The following is a 25,345-nucleotide window of genomic DNA, read 5'->3' as shown; positions in this document are numbered from 1 at the left end:
ACTTATAAAGTTCAGTGTTGGTTCAGGAGTAGGCTTCAGTGGTTCATCAATTACACGTAATACCCAGTACTCATCACAAGTGCCCTCCTTAATTCCCATCCCCCATCTATCCCAACCCCACCTCCCTCCATCAACCCTGTTCATTCTCTATCGTTAAGAGTTTCTCATGATTTGTTTCCCTCTTTCTCTTTTTATCCCTTTCCCGAATGTTCATCTGTTTTGTTTCTTAAATTCCACATAGGAGTGAAATCATATGGTATTCATCTTTCTCTGGTTGACTTATTTTGCTTATCGAAATACATTCTAGCTCTGTCCATGTCATTGCAAATGGCAAGATTTCATTCTTTTTGATAGCTGAGTAATATTCCATCATATACACACACGTACCACATCATTATCCATTCAGCAATCCAGGGACATTTGGGCTCTCTGCATAGTTTGCCTATTGTTGATAATGCTCCTGCAAACATCAGGGTGCGTGTGCTCCTTTGAATCTGTATTTTGCATCCTTTGGGTAAACACCCAGTGGTGTAATCACTGGGTCACAAGGTTGTTTCATTTTTAGCTTTTTGAGGAACCACCATACTATTCTCCAGAGTGGCTGCACCAGTTTGCATTTCCACCAACAGTGCCAGAGGGTTCCCCTTTCTCTGAATCCTTGCCAACATCTGTTGTCTCCTGTGCTAATTCTAGTCAAGCCTAATTTTAATGCCACCTCCTCTCTGAAGCCTTCCCCAACCTTGGTTACAACTAATGGCTCCCTCCTCTGTGTTTCCACCATCACGATAGCTAACATTACTTGAGTGCTCACTAGGACTCAGGTACCGTGCCCAGATCTCTATGCACGTTATCTGATTTAATCTTCTCAGTCACCCTCTAAGGTAAGTTATCATTTGCCCTACTTTATGGAAGAGGAGATTGGCACAGTGAAGATAAGGAACCTGTAGGTCACAAAGAAACCTGGATTCAATCCCAAGCAAGCTGACTCCAGGCCTGCACTCTTCCCCCTCTGCTGGACTCCCCCCTACCAGAGTGGAAGTCATCCCCTGCATTGCTGTGCATTCCAAACAGGCCACTCCTCCTACATTCCTGCTCAGTACTGATACCCTTGTCCTTCTGGTCACCCAAGCCAGACACCTGCATTCCTTCCTCTACCATCTCAACACCAAGGTCACTGTTGCTGAGAAAAGAGCAGGAACTCACCCACTGCACCCTCTGAGACTCAGCTCTGGCATCAATCCCAAGTCCTTCCCTCTCCAACTTCAGTGTTCATCCTTTGGGCTCCAATCTAGTGCCTAGTCCAATGCCTGGGACACAGTAGGAATCCATCATGTGTTTGGGTATCACTTCTTTATTGTCTTTATAAGGACTTAGATCAGGGAGAAAGAATACATCTTCCAGAAAAACAGTGCCTGTGGCCACCTTGATATTTCATTTTTCATTTTATAACCCTATTCTGAATGTGTCAAACTTAAGGGGGAATCTCATTAATCACCAAGTCCTGTCAATTCTATCTCCCAAACAGCTCTTGAGTCCATCCACTTCTTCCCATTGCTACTATCATCCCTCTAACCAGTTCCCCATCTCTTGCTGGTTTACAACCACCTTCTAAGTAGTCTGCCAGAGTCCAGCAGGTCTCCTCTAGTCTATTTTCACTAAAACGCTTATTCTAAAACACATCTGATCTGGTCACTCTTCTAATTGAAGCTCTGCAATAGCTCCCAAAAGTCCCTCCAACAAAATGGAAATTCTTTTTTTTTTTTTTTTTAAGATTTTATTTATCTATGTGACAGAGAGAGAGGCAGCAAGAGAGGGAACACAAGCAGGGGGAGTGGGAGAGGGAGAAGCAGGCTTCCTGCTGAGCAGAGAGCCTGATGCGGGGCTTGATCCCAGAACGCTGGATTCATGACCTGAGCCGAAGGCAGACGCTTAACAACTGAGCCACCCAGGCGCCCCAAAATGGAAATCCTTTAACACGGCTTATAAGACCAGTCCTCCGTTGCTCCTGCCTACCATGCCACTTTCTCAGCGGCTCTCCCTTCCACCCCCCATCCCAAAGCTGTATGCTCCACCCATACTGAGCATCAGGCCAGGTGCTCCTATAGCTCCCAGCCTTGGCACACCTGTTCCCTCGGCCCCTCACCTGCCTTGGCTTTATCTGGCTGATATCTGCTCATGCCTCAGTTTCAGCTTAGACATTCTTTCCTGTAGCTCTGATGGTGGGCTTCCCTTACTTCCCTTACTTCCCTTACTCTGATGGTGGGCTAGATGTTTTTTATGTGCCCCCATAAATCCTCCACTGCCTCTGTGTGAACCCTTATTAAATATGCTACTTACTTATTGATAGATTGGTCACTTTTTTACTTGTGAAGGTAGACTGGATTGTGCGCCCAGTTCTCCAAACTCTCCTCTACTGGAATGACCCATCCCTACCCTTTGCCCTGTTTGCATTGTCTCCCACTAGAGTAGGCAGAACATATTTCCTACCCCACTGATGTTGGGCCTGGCTACGGGCCATGCTCGCCAATGGAGTACGAGCAAACACGACATGAGCAGAGGCTTTGAATGTGCTGCCTAGTTTAGGACGGCCTCTTGTGCTTCTGGTATCTGCCTGGATAATGGTGTGTGCAGGATGAGAGATGTGTGAAGACAACCTGAATCAGTCTTTCAACTTGCACCTTGAGGCAGAGGACATCCCTCCCCCCAACCCCACTCCCTACCACTGGAGCGGACTCATGAACAAGAAAAACAAACTTTTTTCTTTTAAGCCACTAAGAATTCGTTAATGCAGTACCACTGGAGCAGAAACCTGACTGATACACTTGTCTACATCCCTCACTAGATCACAGGCTCTATGTAGGCGAGAAAGAACTATAACCCCAGCACCCAGCATAGGCCTCATCACATCACAGGGGCTCCATAAATACTTGTCAATTGGATGTATGACTGAATGCACGCGGGCTACTGACATGTCCGTCTCCCTAGCTAGCCTGTGAATTCCTTAAGGTCAAGAATGGCATCTGATTTCTCTCAATAACACCTAGTGGTCTCATTTTCCACACTGGGTTCTTGGTAGATACTCAATAAATATTTGTTGAAACTGAATAAATTTAATTTTGTGGGCTGGCTTGGGACTGAGTCCTTAATTTATGACATTGTTTCTATGGGAAAATGCAATCTGAGTGCCAAATAAACTTGCAAATGAACTTTTGGAACCTCACCCGTTCATTGGTTCAGGATTGCCAGTTTTGTGGAAATCCATAACTGAACACATGTGCTATGCTTTGCAATATGGGAGAAACTGAGAAACTGCTTCCAAACCCAAGATATTCAGCCTGCAAAAATTCACTTTCCACCCACACAGACAAATTCAGCACAGGTTGTATTTGAGGTTCCAACAATAAAATACTAGACTTTTTAGAGCTCATTGTTTATCTAATTGCTTTTTATCAGCTTATACTAGATGCCTATTCTTAACACCGGATCAAAAGGAAGTTAAGATAGTTTTCTTGCCCACCCTCCGGTCCCAACAAATCCATTTTCTAGACACATTTGCAAGGAAGCTCAACCTTCTCAAAAGGGAAAATAAGTTATTTTTCTAAATAAATCTGTGACATTTAAAATAAACACAGTGGGAGGCTGTACGGTTATAAGAAAACATCCCCCTTTAGAACTCCTGGTTTTGAATGGTACTGGGAACTCAATATGAGTCACAGATCCGAGGCTTAGTTTTATTTCGACTTAGGACAGAATCAAGCCAGTTTGAAACTAAGTGATCTGATATGGCTGGGAAGGGCCATCAGTCTAGAATGTTCTATATTAATTAATGCACAAGTCTCAACCCACCACTGGTAGTTTCTCAATCACTCAATTTACTTCATTCACTTAACTTATTTTTTGAGCACCTACTCTGTCAGGCACTGTTCTAGACTCTGGAGATATAGTAGTGAACCAGACAGACAAGGACTCTATGTTCATGGAACTTACAAATTTTAACAAGAGAGGCAGAGAAATAAGATCATTTCAGACAGTAATGGGGCCATGATGAAAATAAAACAGTGAAGTGATTATGAGTGAGGTGAGACCACTTCAGACTGCATGATCAGGAAAGAGTCAGCCTCGGAAAGATCTGGGGAAGAATATTCTGACTAAGAAAACAACAAGTACAAAGTACCAGAGGGGGGAATAAGGCCGGTATATTCCTAAGTCAGAGAGAAAGCTAGTGTGGTGAGGTGGAGTGAACAGAGGAGAGAGAGGCATGAGAGGCACAGAAGGGTCAGATGATGTACGCAGGTCCTGTAGTAAGACAGTCAAACTGGGTTCTAAGAGAGAAAGCCAGTGTGGGTTTTAAACTGGGGAATGACATGATCTGGTTTAGATTTTAAAAGCACCTTTCCTCTCGGAGAGTGCTGGGACGGGGGTGAAGAAGCAGGAGGAGAACCAGGGGAAGCCTGAGTCATAGTTTTATAGAAGGCTGGAACTCCTGTGCCATCATCAGCAAATGCCCCAGCGTCTTCAGCCTCTTCTCTGATCATTCCTCTTACCTTCTTGTGCTTACGCAACAAGCCTCTCCCCTGAGGACACAGTTTCCTCGAAGCCAGCTCAGGGACTGGCTACTTCCTCTCACTCATTGTAAGTGTCCTGCTTGGGTCTTGCTGCCTTTTCTGGATGCTTCTTCTTTCCTCCCCCTATCCAAGCCTGCCCCCCCAATGTGTCCCAGCTTGGAAGCTCAGGCAGTCATGCCATCAGCCCACACCACCCCAAAGCCCTCCTTATTGCAAAAATCTACAGCCCACCCCCACCCCTGCCAATTCCTTCCTTTTCTGGACTATTTTGCTCCTCACTCCAACATTGTTTCCACAGTTGGTCTTGGTGACTGTAATTTCCAAACAGATGATTGATCGAACACTCTGCTACCTCAGTACATTGACCCCTCCCTGCCAACAATCCTGTCTCCCATCCTACTTCAGGTACATGATCGTACCCTAGACCTTGTCATTACCAATAGTGCCACCCCATCTACGACCTCCCTGCAGTCTAACTACTACCCCTCTCAGTTCCTCAGTTCTCCAACAAGTCTTAAATCCAACCACAACCTCCCATGCACAGATCCTGTCCCCTGTTCCCATCCCTCACTCCCCTCCTTAGAGTTGGTTCCCAGCTGAGAACCTAAGGTCCACTACCTTAAGTGCCAATATCCATGTCAATACCATCGTCCACCCTTTGGGTACACCTTCAGTTCCCAGGCCCCTCTCCCCTCTCTTGATGTATTTCCTGCAAAGCCCTACCTTGCTAAATCTAGCTCTCCCCAGCTCTGTGACTACACCAGCAGAGCTGAACACAGCCTTCGAAAGCAAAACCACACTGACTGCTCTCGCTTCAAAAGCAAGACCACTGTCTTCAACAGGGCCCTCCTGTTGTCTAGCGATCATTCTGTATTTCCCATCTCCATTCTCTCTCCAACTCTCTTTCCTACCTTCTCTCTCTTCTCCCTTCAAACCTCCAGCACTTCCTCCCCCACCTCACTCTCACTGGTCCAACGTCACTGAACATGATGTAAGCAATACAAACTGACGCACACACGCTTCTCCCACCCACCTGCCCCAGGACGCACATTCTGCACCTTCCCTCCCGTGACCAAGGATGACATGCCCACCTCCTGCCCGAGGCTTGCCTCCCCAAACGTACGCTAGATCGCATTTCCTTTCATCTTCTGCGACACAACACTGCGCAACCACCCTTTCTCTTTCTTGCACCATCGGTTTCTCCTTCTCTACTGGAACTTCCCCAATAGGCCCAAAGTGCAGTGTGCTTTCATGCATCTTAAAAAACAAGACTCTCTGGATTTTACTTTTTCCTACAGTATCTGCTCCATTTTTCTGCTGTTTTCCTCAGCAAAGCTCCTCTGAAGAGTTATCTCTGCTCTGTTCTCTCATTAGTGTCTCTTGCAGCCTTAGCACCACTTGCCACAACGGCCCCTGTCATGGTCACCAAACATCACCTACTAAGTACAGTGGATCAGTCCTCTTCTCTTGCCCAACCTCTCAGCACCATCTGGCACAGTGGACTGCTCCCTCCTTTCTTCCCCTGGCAACCTGGAGACTACCTTCTTCAGTCTTTCCTCTTCCTTTTCTGGCTGTTCCCTCCCCCCTCTTCATCTCCCTGACCCCCAACCACAGTACCAACCTCCTCACTCAGTTCCCCAACTTCTTCTCCCCTCAATCGATATGGCCTCCCTTGTCTGGTCTTCAGGCTTCTTTACGTCCTGTCTAGACACATCTAACCCCCAAATTCATCTCACCAGCCGGGGCACATCACCCATGAACTCCAGACCTGTGTTTGCCAATATAGTACCCACCAGCTCTGTGGGGCTAATAAATCCCGGCCCCTGCCCCCGAACTAACCCCTGCAGGGAGCTCCGCAAAAATAAACAGGGAACCTACCTAAATGGAACGGGTGGGAAAGAATACGGCAGAACTGCGTAGTGGGTGTGTGACGATGAAATGCTGTTGATGATCAGTTAATTTCTTTAAACTCTAGACTTGGGCAAGCGACAGGAAGAAAACATTCCCACCCAATTACGATTATTCATGAGCATTTTCCTGGCCCTGCTTCTTTTGTCTGCCAGTGACTCTGACAGAAACAGCCCCAGGAGGAAGTGCAGCAAAAGGGAAGGGCCAGTATGCCTCTTGCTGCATTGCCCCCTTGCCACTTCCGCCTTGAACTCCTAACTAATTCCATCCCCACATTTTTAGTTTGTTTCCTGAACCTCTTGCTTCTACCGTATTCTCGCCCTCTCCCTTCATCGCCCTGGCTTCCTTCCCCAGAGGCTCCCAAATTCTCTTCCCAGTCCTCTTTTCTTCCCCCAAACTGCCCCCTTGCTCAGCCTTCGGCTTCTCCGCGCCTGTTCTACTCCTCCTAATCCTTTTTCACCTTTAAAAACTGAAAGCACCAAACTGACAGACACTGTTACGGTTTTCTTTTTCCCTGCCTGAGCTACAGCTCGAGGACTCGCTCTCCTCGCTTCTGTAGCGGGAGCCGAGTACTGGGTTGCCATGGCAACAGCGGATCCAACCAGGCCGGTCCCAGCAACGCGAGGAGCTGCCATGACGAGGAAGCCGCTACAAGTCGTCCCAGAGCCTGGATGGGTCGTGAACATCGTAATTCAAGACCAGGCCGGGGCCCTGCTGCCGGACCCCTAGATTGTACCCCAGGCCCCCGGCGGTATAGCGCATCAGGAGACAGAACCGTCCATACTGCGGCCTCCACCCAGCCAGCCGGATGTGTGACATTATGAGGATTCAGTGGAAAATTTTCAAACATGCCTATTCTTTTATCTCCTCTGAGGGAAAACCTTTTGCCTCTCTCTCTGGGGTCTTGGAGACCTCTGCAGAAAGTACAAGCAGAACCGCCAGCTCCAGCCTCTCCTCCTCTCTGCCGCGTGCCCTCCCCCCGCCCCGCGCCGCCACCCCCAGGCTGGGCGGCCCCGGGCGGTGCGGGTCCAGCCGTCTCGCGGCCCTGGCACGGCTGGGAACACCGCCAAGAACGAACTGGAATCACACCACGACATTCCAGTCGGCGGCGAAGAGCTCCGTTCCCCGGGGTCATTGGAACCGATCATCATAGTAGGGCAACAAGTGTTGTGCCGCTTGACACTTTTTTCCCTCCGAAAATGTGAGTCAGTGAGAAAAAAATCAAGAAATACCTTTGTAGCGAATGGCACCAACCGCAGTGAGGGTCTGCTGCCGTTAAACACTCTGTGCAGGATGGGTGTTTACTGCAGTTTGCAACAGGAATTCTCCTCACCTGAAAATAAAGAGGGGAGCGGTTCAGACGGAGTTAGAAGCAACACCAGGAAAACGACAACGCCTTATCTGATGAAGGGCCACAAAGAGCACATTTATCAACTTGAACTCAGAATGTCTCTGTAAGGACCTGGCGAAGCTTTTGAAAGTGCAGATTCCCACATACCCTGTACACCTCCCCCCCCGGCCCCCAGCTGCAGAGACTGCTGCGGGTAGGTCTGGGACCCAGCCTAGGAGTCTGTATTTTCAGGTGCTCTCTCAAGTGAGTCCGGTACACGGTCAGGTGTCTGATGGGCTGATCATGATTTCCAAAGGGATCATGGAATCAGGTCACCTGGTCCTCCCACACAGTCAGTGTGTGGTCAGTGGTGCTTTGGAAATGAGCGTCTGGGGATGGCGAAGACTCTGACCCAGGAGTGTCAGCACGAGGCTGGCGCTGGACATGGACATGAGGAGAATCCCACGCCCCTGCCAGGGTCACTCCATCACTTCAGCTCCTGGGTCGCTTGCTCTCATTCCCTCCACTGGAGTTGCAAATTAAAGAAACGGGGAGTATTCAAATCATTGCCCGCCCCTCAGGCTGCCTCTTCCAGTTGTCAGGAAACAGCAACCCACAGAGCAGGTGCCCGTGCTGGGCAGACCCGGGCATCTGAGACAGTCAGTCAGAGCCTGGAAGCGGGGTGGCAGGAGGCAGGGAGGACCTCAGTGTCGCATGGCACATTTTCTGCAGGCAAAATCCCACAGCAGGTAGTAAGGAAACTTGTGGAACTCATTAAGCCAGGAAGTTGTACATGCTAGAAGGTAGACAGTAACTTCTTTAAAAGGTTAGAGAGGCAGAAAGTTCTAGAAAGGGTTGGTGAGGAAAATAGGCTATCCTGAGGAGTATTCTTCAATTCTAAGTTGACTTCATGGAGGACAAGCCTGTCCATTTCTCACAGTCCTCAATGTTGCTGAAAGATGTGGGGGCAGACCACCAGCCTCAGCCAGAATTAAACAGAATGTGGCTGCTTCCTTGTAGCTCATACAGCATCTTTTGAATTCTGGGGGGTTTTCATAAATATGTAACCTCTCTAACCTTGTTTTCTCATCTGTGAAATGGTGATGGTGCCGCTGACTCCACTGGAGTTATTACACTGTCTGGCACACACTAAGCACTCAATAAATGTTGGCTATTGCTATTGTGTGAGGAAAAGGTCCCACAGTCCAACAAACACAGGAAACCGTCCACTGAAAAGGGATATAGATTTCTGTAGAACAAGGCTTCTGAGAGACTTTGAATATGCTGAGAGCATCATGATACTCCAGGAGGGGTATAGTCAATAACATCTCCTCCCAGGGCCACTTTTGCTCAGAACACTTAGTGGAATATGAGTCTCTAGAACACTCTGTGAGAACCATTATACAGTGTACTTAAAACACACACACACACAACATAACTATGTAAAAGAGAGAACACTGTAAGTACTTACATTGGACCTGCTTCTCTAACTTAATAACACATTATAGCGTCTGGGGATGACTGTTCCACAGCAATGCATAAATCTTCATATAGTTATTTTTAATGGCCATATAGTCTATGGATGTACCAGGGCATATTAGTCTGGCTGTTACTATCTCCCCAAGAGTCTAGGAAAGAATGTTCCTTAGGTTTTGCCTCTCTACGGATTATACTGGCTCAACCAGAATCTTACTAATAGGATCCCCAGCAGTAAACCTGAGTGAAGAATGTTTGATGCCCAGTCAAAAACTCTCCCTAGGACTTCAGGCTTTGAATGACCAGAGGCTACGCAGTCTTTACCTTCCAGAAAGTGAGGACCTGTCAGCCATCTGTGGCTCTCCCAGTGGTTCCCAGCTTACAGTCTTGAGTTCCGAGGAAATTAGTAATGAGAATTTATGAGCTATTTGCAATGTTTCAAAAAGCTGAATGGAAAAAACATGCACGGTCAAGCAAGACTTCAAGAGTCTCTGCTTTGGGCTGGAATTTTATCAGCTCCGTATGGAGGCACAGTCTGTTCCCTGGTTGGCAGTTTTCAGATGCCCTTGATAAATAAAGCCTGGGTATGGGAATAGTTACTTAATACATGCAGTTTGCAGAGTAGACAGAAATCTTTCAAATGTAGGAAGCCCAGGGAAGAAATAGACTGGAAAGTGTTGAGTAATGAAACAAGCTGCTCGAGAAGATTCTATAGGATGAACGACTGGTTTACCAACATAGACCAGGTCCACTGTCCATCTTAATGTGATCATTCTGACATACTGACTTTGCAATGTGCAAAGGGCAATATGGCCTTTCTAGGAATTCTGGAGACTACAAAGTGGTTGCGTACCTACCTTGTGACCATAACAGCACATGTGGCTTTATATCATTGCCATTCCCCTTAGAATGAGAGACAAAGAATGGAAAGTGGGGGTGGACCAAGGGCAGCTGTTATCCCATTATATAATTCTGTAAGTCTCAATGATCTCCTTTGCACTTTGTTCTGGTGGCCATGGGTCCAAATTACTGTGCCAGTTTTCACAAGTTTGGGGTTTGATCTTGTTTATTGTTTATCATGGGCTTTAGTGTCAGGCTAGAGTTTAAGTCCCAGCCCTGACAAAGGCCTAACACATACACACACACACACACACATATATATACACACCCTTGAACGAGTTACTTAACCTCTCCAAGTCTAAGGCTCTTCATATATATATAAAAAAAAGGGTAATTTTATCTCATTAAATTATTAACATATTTCATCAACATTGTTTTTATAGGTGTGTATGTACAGGCACAACTGTATGCATGTAGACAGACCATATTTAGAAGAGTAAATAGTACACAGTCAGTAGGGACTGAATAAAAATTAGTTTTCTTTCCTTCCTTTGGTGAAAGCACTTTGTAAAAATGAAGAAAATGGAAAAAAAATATTCTCTTTATTTCTGTAAGCAGAAGCAAGAAGAAAAACTAGAACAGCCAGATAAATTAAGAGAGGGAGGGTGAGTGCCATATATTTCATGGTTCATGAATGTGTATGAGACTGTGGCCTGATATTAACCCCAAATTCCAAAGCCAATCCCATTGGGTATATTCATGAATGCATCTAACCGTTCAGTGCCCACACAATAAATGTGTAAATTCAGTTACCTTGCTGATTATGCACCCATTTGCAAGCACACCCTCCTCTGAGAAACTTGGCATTGGAAATATAGCCAATAATAAAATTGTCTAAATAGGTAATATTTCTTGCTTACTTACTGACAGTAAGGTTTTTAATTCCATGTCTGTGAGCCACTGCGGGTCTTCTCGAAGCCTGCAGCAGTGTTTGAACTCGATAGTTCAAAGTAAAAGCTTCACTACTAGATAATGGCATTAATTAAACACTTTTTATTCGGAAGTCAGAAGCAATAGCTAGTATTTTTACCTACCTCTTTCCCGGCTGTTAGATAGATGTAGATATTCTTCTTAGGATGAGGAACCAGTTTGTAGAAAACAGGTGTTTCTTCTTTAATTTCATAGATAACCTCTGGACAATTTGAAGTCAAATTCTCACCAAGAATAACCTATTTTTTTTTCAAAAAGAGAAATATGATTTCTATTAAATACATCAAATAATGGGGTAGCAAGACTTGTAGCTTAACTCTAAGACCATGTGCTTTTTTTTTTTTTTAAGATTTTATTTATTTATTTGACACAGAGAGAGAGACAGCCAGCGTGAGAGGGAACACAAGCAGGGGGAGTGAGAGAGGAAGAAGCAGGCTCCCAGTGGAGCAGGAAGACCGATGCGGGGCTCAATCCCAGGACCCTGGGATCAGGCCCTGGGCCGAAGGCAGATGCTTAACGACTGAGCCACCAGGCACCCCGAGACCACATGCTCTTTTACTCACTACATATGGGCTGAGGTATCATGTTCCTTAAGCACCTCTTGTCTCAATCGTCCACAAGGCTAGTAAGAAAAAGCACAGTCATGTGCACGCGCGCGCGCGCGTGCACATACACACACTCTCACAAGCCACCCTTTGGTGCTGGGGCAATATCCTCACAGGTGGAAGCTCCAAGTCCACAATTCCTACCACAGCTGGCTTTACAAGAAGCTACAAGTGACAGCTTCCCTAATACTATGCAAGGTGATCTTAAAACCAAAGGAAGTCGGCTTGACATAGACTCGCACAGGTGACTGTTCTCCTATACGATTCTATGTACGTACTTAGGCGTTTTAAAGTAACCAGAGCAACCGAACAGGCCCAAACAGGTAGGTATGTGTTTATATATAAAATATAGCTAAATGGGGCTTTGAAATTGGACATACCCAAGTTTCACTCACCTCAGTCAATAAATATCTACTGAACAGCCCCTATGTATCTGGCATGTTCTAGGTGTTTGGAAAATGGCATTGAGCCAACAAGTGGAGGATGAGGGAGTAGAATCTTACTTTCATAGAACGTGTGTGTGTGTGTGTGTGTGTGTGTGTGTGTAGGGAGTGGTGGCTGACAGTTAATAAGGAAATTATAAACTCTATTAGAAGGTGATCAGGTCAAAATCAAATGGGGTAAAGAGACAGGATATATGCCCAGGAAAGGCCTCATTGAGGCGACATTTAGGTAGCTACTTGCAGGAGATGATGAAGTGCGTCATTTGGATATCTGGATGACACAAGCTCTTGGATAAGAAACCCACTGGTGCTGAGGCCCTAAAACCTGAGGTGGTCAGTGTGGCTTAAGCAGAACAAGTGAGGCAGAGTGCAGTGGGCAGTGAGGTAAGAGGTGTGTAATAGAAGTTCTTGTAGACCCATATAAAGACCTTACTCTTCAGGTGAGAAAAAGGGAGCCACTGCAGGGCTCGAGCAGAGCGGTGACAGGGTTAGGGGCCAGGTTGGGCGCATGAGTGTGGAGATGTGTCAGGAGACCATTACCTTAGCCCTGGAGAAACAGAACGGCAGCTTGAGCTCAGGTGTGTGTCCTTTCAGTATTCTTTCAGTAAGCTGTGCTACTTTGAACAAGTAACTTACTTAACCCTCCTGGGCCTCAGCTTCCTTATCTCTAAAATGGGGCTAAGAATGCCTTTCTTATATACAACTGTTAGGGATCATAGGAGAATTATGAAAGATGCTTAGCGTGTAATAAATATACAATGGATAATAATGTTAGTCTCCTTTTGAGACCATGCCTTAATCTTTATACCATCCCGTTGCCCAATGCAATAATTTCTAAAATCAAAGGTGTTCGATATTTCGTTGGTTTGAACCCACCCATATATGGTATCCACATTTGTGTCTCTACCCCTGAGGACAGCAGTGATGTTGGGCACACAATTTTCAAAGAAAAATTGGCCCCTGAGACTCTTTTCAGACAAAGTCTACATTCATGCATCTACCAAGCAATAACAAGCCTGTACCACATATCCTGATGACAAGCACATATTTGCTATTTTATCAAAGCCTCCCTATCATTTTGGTACATGGAGCATCTTCCTACATAGGCCCCCGCTCCCAGAACCGGGGCCTGAGTCTGGCTCTGTCTTGCAGCGGTGACTTCCTTCCATCATCTGCGCTGGGTCAGGTGCGTTTGGATTTGGTACAACTGGTAGCTCACTACAGCCCATGAACTGCCACGAAATGCAGGAGGCAGCTCTGTAAGAGTCAATCTCAGTCACTAAAATAGGACTTTTATTTTTTTTTTAAAGATTTTATTTATTTATTTGACAGAGACAGCCAGCGAGAAAGGGAACACAAGCAGGGGGAGTGGGAGAGGAAGAAGCAGGCTTCCAGTGGAAGAGCCTGACATGGGGCTCGATCCCAGAACGCTGGGATCACGCCCTGAGCTGAAGGCAGCCGCTTAACGACTGCGCCACCCAGGCGCCCCTAAAAGAGGACTTTTAAAAGAGGAGTAGCAGCAGTTAGGTTCCAAGGGAGGTGGAAAAGGTCTGAGCCTCAAGTCGTGTAAAAATGACAATAGCTGTGTCATTCAGTCCGGTAGCCACCAGCCACATATGGCTAGTGAAGTTTAAATTAAATTTAAAGTGTAGAACTTCCGTTACACTAGCCACATTTCAAGTGCTCACTAGCCACATCTGGCCAGTGACTACCATACTGAAAGTACAGATACAGAACATTTCTATCATCATGGAAAGTTCTATTGGACAACACCGGCCTACTGAGAACCATGAATGCAGGGAAACATCAGGCAGGCACTGCCCAAGTGTGGGCCCGCCAGGTACTTGTCTTCCCATCTCTAATTCATAGTCCTTATTAATCAGCTCACATACAAACAATTGATCAGGTTCTAGAAAGTGGTCATAGAGAAGAGAGGAAACAGGAAGCCAGTTAAAAAAAAAAAAATTGACAAAAATGTTGTCAAGTGCAGCTCAAGCGAAGAAAGGCTGCTGTCCAGGAGGAATTCATCACGTCAAAGGCATCATTGGGCAGAACTACCTATGAAACATTCGTGCCAACAAAACCAAACCTGAACCTAATCAAGCCTTTAGTGCGAACTTTCATTTAGCTTTAGGAAGCAGAAAGGGGAGGAAGCAGCTGAATGACACCATAAGAAAACAAACAGCCCAATCCACAGCGTGAGACATTCGCCAAGAGAGCAGACTTCATTTCCCTGTTCAGTCAGTGGCGATGGATAAAGGATGGGATGTGGCCACTCCAGACTGAGAGACACAGGGCCGCCACGGGTGATTTGAGGACCTTGTTTAGATACCAGTTTGAACAAAAATAAGTTTCAAAAGATATTTTTGAGCCAATGAGGAAAATTTAGCTATACAAATGCAATATTAGGTAACTCTAAAGAATGACTGATAATTATGTTGTGGTAATAGCATCACGGGTATGGTTACTTAATTACCTGAGCATCATTTTTTAGAAATGTGTAACGCAACACGGAGGGGTGAAATGCCACTGTCTGGGATTTGCTTCAAAATAAAAACATAATTTACAAAACACCACCACTCATCCATTTCAAGTGAGTTAGAAGCTACATTGCAGTTTTTATCAGGACTTAATTCTTAGAGCAGGGTTGATGCAGATGGGTAAGGGCTGCAAAGATCTAGTTTAGGGCGACTTCCATTTTTCTGCAGATGAGGCATGAGGATTTTCCCTGGAACTCCGAGTTATGGCAGGAAAGCCTTTCTGTGGTACTGTGCGCCAGGCTCTCCCAACCAGTTTCCTAAATGAGCTACCTGAGTGGCTTACACTGAAAGCCTGTCCTGATAACTATGGATGCTGGGCTGAAATTGGTATGTTTCCTTGATGGTGGCAGTGAGACTTCCCTGGAAGGTAATCTGGCATCATCTATCAAAATTATAAAGCACATACCCTTAGACCCCACAGCCCCTCATATATATGTTGAAACACATATATACATGGAGACTTAGTGCATCACACATTATATGCAAAAGATTGAAACAACCTAAAGGTCCAACCATAGGGAGCTGATTAAATATGATATAAACAGTGTAGTACTATTTAGCCATAAAAATAATTAGCTTTTTGTGTATATGTTTAACACATTATATATATATATTGCATAAACAAGTTTATATACATATATAGCATGCTTAATATGTTGTATATTTGACAAAATGGGAGAAAGACTATCTTCCCCCTTTTGCTTGCAGATATATATAAAATATCTCTGGGAAGATAACCAAGAAACCCATATTCCTGTTTGCCTCACAGGTCAGGAATGTGTGACTTTTACTGTATATTCTCTTGGTTCCTTTGAATTTGGAACAAGGTCAATGTATTATCTTAGAGAATAAATACATAAGACTTAAATTTGAAAAGTAAGCGTGAGTGGACCAAATTGTTTTTCTTTGTGCTAGATTCCGCAGAGAAGGCTCTCCATAACCCTGAAGACAGGACAACAAGAACGTCTCATTTTCATGAGAAGGGGGCCCAAACATGCTACATGGAGGGGTCGGGGTCTCTGCCACTGTGGTCCTCACCTCTCTCAGGTAACTCCAGGACAGGAAAGACATGGCTTTCTTTCCCCTCTAGATTTCTATTAATATCACCTCCTCCCCCTCCCATCCCCACAGCCCATCCCAGGGGCATCAAAACAACATTTGGATCCTCTAACTGCAAAATTCATGTCAACATCAACACAGAGAAGAAAGCCAGCAAGACTGGAGCACGGGAAATGTTCCTTCCTCAGCTCAGTTTAGCTGCGCAGCCTTGGAGAAAGAACGCGATCCGTGAAGTGATTCAGGAAGTAACAATGAGTCACAGAAACCCAAAATGGGTTGAGTTTGGTATAAAAGCAACTCATCCAATTCATACACATTCCTTGGGCATGATGTGGATTTTTATCTCTTGTTTCTGGAACACCGCTTTAGTATAGATCTAATCTGAAGTCAACCTGAGCCTCTGACATGCATATTCTCATTTACCCCTTCATCCTTCGACTCTCAGATGTCACCTCCTCTGAGAAGCTTTCCCTGGTTGCCTTTCTACCTCACCCCACTGTCGTTGCCTACCCATCAGTCCGTTTCCTTCAGAGCACTTACTAGTGTCTGAAATGGCTTTATTGCTGATGAATTCAGTTATGGATTTTCTGTCTTTTTCTTCCCATCATGAGAGCAAGGGGTTGCCTGTTTTACTCATTTTTGTATCCTCAGCACCCAGAATAGCGTCTGGCACATAAAAGGTGCCCAATAAATATTTATTAAATGAAAAAAATTCTATTAGCATTCAAGATTTTTATAAGGCTCTTCTGATTTTTCCAGCTGAAGCCTGTGTAGAAAACAAATTTTCCCCGATGGAGAATTTCAGTTTGTGTCAACATATTGTTTCTGTTGACATCTTTCTGAAGCCTCATGGTAGGCTATTAACTAGCCTTGGAATTTTTGTTGCATACAAAAACCCCTCCCAGCTCCAGTCCTGAAATGTGTAGTGTGTGAGACTTCTACACCAGACAGTTAACGTTACAAATTCAACACCACCCACGGAAAGGATAGCCTCGTGAGGAAAATGGTGCCGGGGGGCGGGGGGGTGGAGAGAAAAATTAAACAAAAGACTGTTTCTTTCTTCTTTACTATTACCATGACGTGGAAAAGCCATGGGTGTTCAAAAAGCTAAAATATATACTCCAAATATCTTTCCTTATGCCTCACTCTGTTGGACTAACCAGTTAAAGGGCAACCAAGCCAATCTTCTCATTTTTAAAAAAAAATAGTTTCTAAGAAATGCTGCGAAGGGGACATAAACCATACATACACACACATGCACACATGAGAAAGCAAGGTAATTATCCAACAGTGTTTAATGGGCTTTGGTAGTTAGGAGTAATAAAGGTGAAATACAAAGATTACGGCAAATTCCTCTTTTATTTCCAATCTACTTATTTCAGCATAATAGTAAGAGAAGAGTACAGCTTGAACCACAAGTTCTCAGTTAGTGGATCACATGGCAGTAATAGTTCTAAACTGGGGAGTCCCTGCAAACTCACGAACTAGAAAGAATGAGCTGGAGGTGAACTTGAACTAGCTTCATATGACACTCTAGACAGCCAATCATGGAGGCCATTTCCAAGTTTTGACACTTCCTGCTGTTTTGACTTTTTGGTCTGTTACCTCAGCTCAGCCATCTCCACCACCCATACTTCCGGCCCCAGGTCCTGTCCTGGGTTCTGCATGGCCTCCTTTCCTTTACTTGAACATTCTGTGGGAATAGAGAGCTTGTCCTTATAAAATATTTTATGATTTTTTGTTATGTCTTCTTTTCATTTGAGAAGTTTAAAACCAGAATCAAGGCAGACCAGGTGTCACACACTTTGCCTTCTGCGAGGATAGAGAAGAATTTTCTGGAACTGGTCTGAATTTTGCTCCACGGTTTGGATAAATGAAATCCACCGTGGGAACGGAGTTTTGAGGGCCACAGAGATAGCCAGTTCCGACTCAAAGCAGCATGAGCAGTGCCTCTGTGTTCAATATGGGGAAGGGACACGCATGATAGGGCTTCTACCCTGAAACCTGCTTCAGCCCTAGGGATGTTGGAGAAACCCCAAAACTAGCCTCCTACTATGAGTGCCATTCCAGAAATCATCTTGAACACCGATTTCCTACCTTTGCTCTCAAAGAGCCCCCGGGGAAACAGCTGGGGTCCCACAGGGGGTTCAGAGACTCCCATGAGCTACTTGCAGCTCTGAGAGGAGGAGGCTCTGTCTTGTTCTAAGAGAGATGTCTGCACTCTGCTGGGCTGCCGACGCATCCCTAAATAGGAGCAAACTAAAACCACAGAAGCCAGAGCCCCCTCTCATGAAACCTCAAATACTTGCACCTCGGTATTAACCCAGATACTCCGATATTTGAAAGAAAATTTACAAAACAAAACAAAAACAGTTCCACAAATTCCACCAAGCTCTACAGATTGCATTTTTAATTAGCAGTGCAGGTTGATTTGGGGGACGGGTTGCATTACTTCCAATCACCTTGAGCAAGTTACCTAACCTCTCCGAGCCTCCTCGGGTCTTTTTTCATTTATAAAGTTGGGGTTGATAACAGTATTGACTCAGGAGCATGGAACAAGTTAACCCATGCAGACACTGGTTCTAATGCCTGGCACAGAAGTTAGAGCTCAGAAATGTTCGCTGTTATTATGCCTCGCCTGCTGCCTTATCTTTTATGCTTACAAGAAAGGTTAATGGGCATGCATAAAGTTACAAATTTCAAATTTCATGCATATTCCATTATTACTTATTTTACCACCTGGGAAAGCTCAAAATATTCAATTCTGCCCTTGAAATAAGGACAATTTTCTTTAGGCAACAGTCAGCTCAAAGGAATCCAAACCCCAAGATAGGCTGTACCACAATCTGGACAAAGATTCGGCGGGTGTTTATAAAAACAGGTACGCCCTGCAGTGTGGGGGGCCCGCAACACGTGAGATGTGAATCCCCAAAAGCTGACTTCAGCGTGGCCATCCTCTCTCAGCTGATCTCAGTGGAGACGCTGACAACTAATAAAGTATAGCATGCAATCTTCTTCAGAAAGGAAGTAAAATGAGGAAATAACCCAGGGGGGAAAGAGTGACGACACAACCCAACTCAAAGCCACTGGGATCATGCTTCAATAAAACAAGGGGGAGGATTACACTGTGAAAAGGACACTTTCAAGTTCTAAATTCCTTCCATTTTTCTAAAATCTTACAAGGGGACCTAAGAATAAAGGCAGGAGAAAGAGGGCAGTGAAGGCATTAGCATATCTTGAAGTCTTCAGTTTTTCCACTTCTCAGTAAAATCTTACCTTCGGAGGTGTGGCCAGGTCACCCGCAGGCAGCACGGGTCTTACACGACACTTGAAAAGTGATTCAGTATCTCCGCCTAAGCCCAATGTCATGTTTCCACATTACAGAGTGTGATACAGCTATTTAAAAAGACTGTTTACCAAGGGTTTGCCATAACATTTTAATACAGGCATTTTTCCCCCTCATTAACTAAAGGAAAAAAATGGGTGCAAAATTGGATAGAGTCTGACCTCAACTATGCAAAAAAAAAAAAAAAAATCTAAAGGCTGCCATCAGTTCCCTCTACGTAAAAGAACTAGGGGTGGGTTTTTTTTTTTCTGTTTTCTCCTCACCGCCTGTTACTTTTTAACTTTCTCTAGGAACATATATTACTTTCATAATAAGAAAAAATTATTTAAATAACCTGAGGTTTAAAATTGCACCAAACTATGTTAAAATTCTATGAGGCTTTCAGAGACGTAAGTTAGAGTGTGTGTGTGTGTGTGTAGTGGTTAAAAAAAAAAAAAAACAGCAATTGGCCCCCAACTGCTGTTTCCTGCCCCTCATCCAACCAGGCATATACTAGAGTGCCTGGCGTCTGTCAAAATGCTGCCAACTCTCGATCACTGGGAAACTGATGAGTCAGGCTGTGGGTGATCCAAGCCCTCTTTCTTCTCCTCCTCCCACCGGCTGCCTCGGGTTGAGTTTTGTTTTTCGTTGCTCATTAGTACCTCCACTCTGTGGCTTAAGAAGCCAAGCTTGTGTCTATCAATGTTCGTCTTTTCTAACAGTTCTGGTGACAAGTCTGGTAAGGGAGAAGCTTGAAGTGTTTGAATAAAGGACTCGGGGATTATCTGTGCCTTCCCAACCATCGACACAATCCTGGGTCTTGGGACTCTGGGCGATTGCACGGGCTGCATCCAGGAATCTGCGCACAGGATACACGGGGAAGTCTTGGGAGTTACTGGGCTGGTCTAGGGAGCCTGGCGGAGCCAAGTCAGTCCAGATTTGTCCCTCACAACTTCCTCCTGAGGGAAGGGGCCTTCCTGAGTGAAGCCAGGAGCAGGGTTTAACTCCCAGAAGTTACCGTGCTGTTCAGGTATTCCTTCCGCCAGGTGGTCTGCCTCCTGCTAGAGCTGGGATTCTTCCCGGAGCTTCTGAACACCCTGAGCGACACCCTAAGAGCATGGGTTCTGCGGCTACCACCCCTGCATGGATCCCTATCAGCGTGCTTCCCAGGCCCCCCCGGGAACCCTCAGGGAGTGCTTGCCCTTGCCCGGGGCAGAGATTACGAGCTCAGTGTGGCTCAGGGGAATTTAGTGCAGACTCTGGAGTCACTCCAGGTTCAAACCTCTGCTCGGCCACGTGTACCTTGGGCAAATCATCCACGTCCTCTGGGCCTCCCTTCCCTTATCGGTAAAATGGGCCTTGTCGTAACCACCTCATGGCATCGTGGAGGACGGAATTAGTTAGAACATATCGAGTGACAGGCCCAAGGGAAACATTGCACAAACGTCGGCAGTCACGAAATAAACCAAAAAGCCAACCTGCCCATGTTATCTGGATCCTAAAAACAGGGCCGCAGGTAGGGCCTTTGAAGGTGTAGCCCACACAGACACTGAGGCGAGACGCGCTTCAGTCAGCTACCGCTTTCTCGGCGGCCGGACGCTGCAGCCCAGCCCCAGCCCGGTGGCGCCACAACGTCCCTGCAAACTGGCCAGATGCACCCCAGCTCCTGGGGTGAGCCGACAGGACAGGCGGAAGCCGGCCGCCGCCCAGGGAACGATTTACAGCCAAGTGCTCCTTCACCTCCATTTTACCATGAAGCTGTCTGGTTGGCCCGGCTTTGGGGAAACAGTGTTCTTGTCACCAAACTCATCAGAAATATCCTCAGTCTGAAGAGATAATTGGTGAGGAGGCCCGGGAAGGATTGATGGCCACGTCCTCTGCCAGGTGAAATGGGTCCAATCTGCCTGCCCAGGGTGGTGGAGACACGCATGTCGCCGCACGGCACCAGGCAACTCGTGTAGAAAGACTGATGGGTGTTTACCTTTCCCCAGGAAACCAAGCTAACGCAACAGGAAAGATGATCAATGCATATTTTAAAAGAATGTGTATACAAACAAACTCCCTCCCATATGTTACTGGGTCTCCTCCAAAGAAAACAGATTAAATCAAATGCCTACCAGGCACGGAGCATTGTATTAGGCTGTGGGGATTCAGGACCCCCTTCTCGAGAAGCTTAAAAAATCAAGCTGGGGAGGCGAGACAAACATGAGTGAAAAGGTTGGGCATCAAAACAAGACATTTGTAATGAGCCCAAAGAATGAGACAGCTAATGAGTATTTCAGAGGAGGGGAAAACATGATCACGCCAGGCTTTGGAGGCCTCAAAGAGGAGGTGGAGCGCCAGCCGAGCCAAAGCATTGATACGGAGGATTCAGTAGAGGAAAAAAAGCAAGCCATCCCAGAAGGGGGTACAGTGTGAACAAAGGCGGGGTGGGTGGGGCACGACCAGACTACACAAAGCACATCAGGGCAACAAGCAAATTGGTTTGGCCAGAGTGGGGGATAAGCTCACAGAAGACGGAATTAGAGACCATCAGGACAGAAAGGGGTTTTCTAGATTGTCTAGCACAATCTCATTTTACAGATGAGGAAAGGGAGGCTCAGAGAAGTTAGGCGATTCACCTACAGTCACACAGCCAGTTGTCCATGGGAGATCCATTGAGAAATCAAATCTATTTGTACTCAATTTAGAATCTGAGCTGATAGTAAATCAACTGGCTCCCGGGAGGCAGAGGAACATCAGCCCATGGTGAGAGAAACCGTGCCGTTCCCAGCCACGAACGTTGATGCAGGCCACAGGAGGTGTTCAATAAATGCTTGCTGATGAAATTGATAAGCTGGCCGCTCTATCACTCCAGACAAGTCATTAGGTATCCCTGAGTTTATTTTCTCCTCCTCCCACTGCCTCCCTGCCCCCCAGTGAATAAAAATTCCAACTTGACCAGTGGTATACCAATACAGTGGGGAAAAAATAGTCCTCTGAGATAAAAGTCAGGGGGAGTCTCAAAGGATTTCAGGTCTCTAACCTTTCCATGGTGTGGGCACAAAGGGCAGAAAACAACACCCCTCCGTGGGTGGCAAGTAAGCTGGAGGGAAGGAACACCTGTTTTTTCTAATTTTCAAGCCTTATAATCCCTCATCTGTTTCAAGTTGTGAGAAATCAGGTGCATTGTACGTTTCCATTACAAAAGAGATATGAACAGAAAGGTTTAATGTCTTAGGAAGGTGGCCTGGGGGAGGGGGAGGGCCAGACCCCCATTTACCTCCCCTAGGCAGCTTATGAGTAAGGGAGGGAGAATAACTTGGCATGCTCCTGGGAAGCAGGGCAGCTGGAGTTTCATTACACAGCTAGGGAGGCCATCACATACAGATTTCCAGAAATCTCTTTGTGGTCATTTTTGAGGGTCTCTGAGCAGCTCACAAAGCAGTTGGTTTGATCTCACGTATAACCCAGAAACAATAAAAAAATAATTTAAAAGCACAAAATGGATCAATGTGAAAACCGACATTGAAGAAGGCACAGAAAACCAACCTTAAGTAACTGGCCATCTCCAGTCCCCAAGAACAGAACAGTCCTGTTCATTACCACGGTGCCATAAACGGATGTCAGGTCGGAATGGATCAAGGTAGATGAGGCGATTGGTTGGACTCTCTCAGGTTGCTCCCCTTCTTTCTGAACATGCACACAAACGCACAAATGAAAAAAAGATCATTTTTAACAGCGGTAATCACTCATGCCCACCTAGGGAGGCTCGTCCTTGAGCCCCAGATACATTTTCTTAGGCAAGATCCCCAGGAGCAACCGCTTAGCCCCTTTATCGGCAGGATCACCACGCTTGCCCAACCCATGGAAAGCCATTTGTTTACTATGCATTAACATGTATTGATTGCCAGCAGTGAGCTAGCCATCCATTTAACACTCCCCCAGCTGATATATGAAACCAAGTTCCACTTTATTGCCAAGAAAGAGCCCACTGCTGAATTGGGAGGGAGACAATCTCATGCTTGGCGGTTTGCACGATCCTGCTGCAAATTATCTGAGCTGAGGATTGGCTCCTGTGAGGTTAAACAAGCCACTTCCCAAGATGTGAGGCAGACTGTCCCATAGGGTGTGATGGCAGAGAGGAGGGACTGTGGATTTACCAGACGGATGCAATGCGAAGCCCAAAGACAGGGTAATTAATTCAGAGGGTAAAAAGGGAAAGATAAAGTCATGGCTGGTGGCTAGGACAGAACTACAGAGCTAAAGAGGAACTACGCGGAAGGGCTGGATATGGTGCTGATGCTCTTGAAGAAACAAAAAGCTCAACTTCCAACCCGAAGACATTTCAATGGTCTGCAGCGCTGAGCACACGCAATCACGTGCTTACTCCTGATCATTAGCTAAAGCCCCTCTTTAAACCCAGGGCAGAGAGAGCGGCAACCAAAATGTCTTGGTCTTTCTTGGTTCAAGGCATGAAGAGCTTCACGCTGCTTCTTGCGTTCAACGACAGGAAACTGAGTTTGTTACACAAATCTCTGGAAGATATGGAGCTAGAGCGAGCCGTTACTGTCGGCAGCTACTGAGTACAGTGTGATAGCATACTTTATCTGCCAGAGCTCAGTTCCCAATTGTACTAAGGTTTCCAAACCCACATTTTTAAGTTTTAGCCAATGGGAGAGCTGGCAAACTCCGGGAAGCCTCCCCGGAACTCTTAAAATTGCCCTGTTTGGGGAGAGGGGAGGTGCACAGGGGGAGGCCAAGACTTATTAACTTCATTATATTATTGCTGACAGTGTTTATGTCTTTCAATTTATGTCTTATTAAACATTCATTATTTTTAAACCCACCAAGTTTCATTAACATCTAAAGTAAATGGATTCATGGACTAAATTGATTTCTGCAGCCTTTAAAGTGCCGTCTATATTTCTTTGTTGAAGTTGCGCTGGGAAGAAAAGATAAGCTAGCCAGGATTTCTCCGATGCCGTGATCACTTTTCAGGGGAAAGATGTCGTAACCTAAGAGAAAGTGACTTATTTGCATAAAATATTCCATAGTGAACTCAGTTTAAGATTTTTGGAAAGCCCATTAGAGATTTTTTTTTTCCTGTTAGACACTCTGCATGCAGTCGGGGAAAATGAGGAACTGTCCTGTTAAAATTGAAGTTAAGAAAAAAAAAATCTCTATGGGTCTGAGAATCAGAACAATAGATCACTGTTTAGATAAGGATGCCTCATGACTATGAGCAGAAAGAGAAAAATCGGATGACCTTTAGATTGAAAAAAATAATAAAACCACACCACACATCTTGCTTTAAAAGAAAACCAGAATTGTTCAAACTTAAGATCAGCTGACCATGCCTATTACTCTTATTAAATATTTGAGCATTGCAGAGAGGCTAACTCAGGAGAATTGGGTGTCATCTCTCTGGGCATCTGGAATGTTCTAACATTGCTATCTTTGACTGGAGGACTCCGTTTTCCCTCATCCCACGGCACAGAAAAAGTTATGGCTATGGATTGTTGATTATTCATCCACAAGGACCAAATGGAACAGTGAATGCCTACATCTGGCATACAATAGGTGCTTAATAAATGTAGCCATTTCGATTAGCCAAGAACCGTGACATCACAGGGAGCCTTTGCTGAGGCTGGATGAGATATTCTGTTTGTGATATTCTGCTTAGAGCCAAAACAACAACAACAACAAAACAAAAACAAAAACAAAACAAAACAAAAAACCCAGAAGTGTCTCAAAAGCCGTAAAGGCACAAGGACAAAAATTGCTTCCAAATTACCATCCCATCTTGTCCAGCATCCTTCCCTGACTTCTCACCATTCCTTAATAATTGTAGTTTTCCAAATTAAGTCCTGGATCGGTAGCACAGGTAAGTAGTTGAGCCATGAAATCAACAGTCCTGAACTTGGGAATGAGTGGCATAAATAAACCTCCTGGAACTTGGCGGTCAGACAGCTTGAGTCTACATTCAAGTTCAGTTCACACCCACTAGCTCACCCGGGCAATTTACGTAACCCTGTTGGGGGTCGGCTTTCTCATTCGTGAATAGGACTCATGACTGGTAGGGGGTTGTGAAGAAGACACCATAGTGATAGTAGCAGTACTCACGTGCTGATACATGCTAGCTGGTATCAGTAACAAGTACTTGCTGTGTGCTACCTGGAGTATTTTATCATTTTACCTAATCCTGGCTCTGTCACTTCTCTGCTAAGTAATTTCATGCACATTATTTAACCTCTCTGTGACTCAGTTTCCTCCTCTATACAA

The 25,345-nt window shown here is 45.5% G+C and overlaps 1 protein-coding gene across 1 annotated transcript in view; it reads right to left on the bottom strand.

The window, feature by feature from the left end:
- The window catches only part of PLXNC1 (plexin C1), a 142,693-nt gene that overhangs the window by 100,360 nt on the left and 16,988 nt on the right, over positions 1–25,345 (bottom strand). Inside the window, exons 2-4 of the mRNA XM_002921782.4 lie at positions 22,613–22,753; positions 11,214–11,348; positions 7,706–7,806 (exon numbers count right to left, since the gene is read on the bottom strand). Of these exons, the coding sequence (XP_002921828.3) occupies positions 7,706–7,806; positions 11,214–11,348; positions 22,613–22,753 (377 nt within the window). The remainder of the gene's footprint in view (positions 1–7,705; positions 7,807–11,213; positions 11,349–22,612; positions 22,754–25,345) is intronic.

Source organism: Ailuropoda melanoleuca, chromosome 15 (genome assembly GCF_002007445.2).
Source record: "Ailuropoda melanoleuca isolate Jingjing chromosome 15, ASM200744v2, whole genome shotgun sequence".
In the NCBI taxonomy this organism is placed as follows: domain Eukaryota; kingdom Metazoa; phylum Chordata; class Mammalia; order Carnivora; family Ursidae; genus Ailuropoda; species Ailuropoda melanoleuca.
Note: the sequence above shows the minus strand (reverse complement) of the source record. Positions and strands in the feature narration are given on the sequence as shown.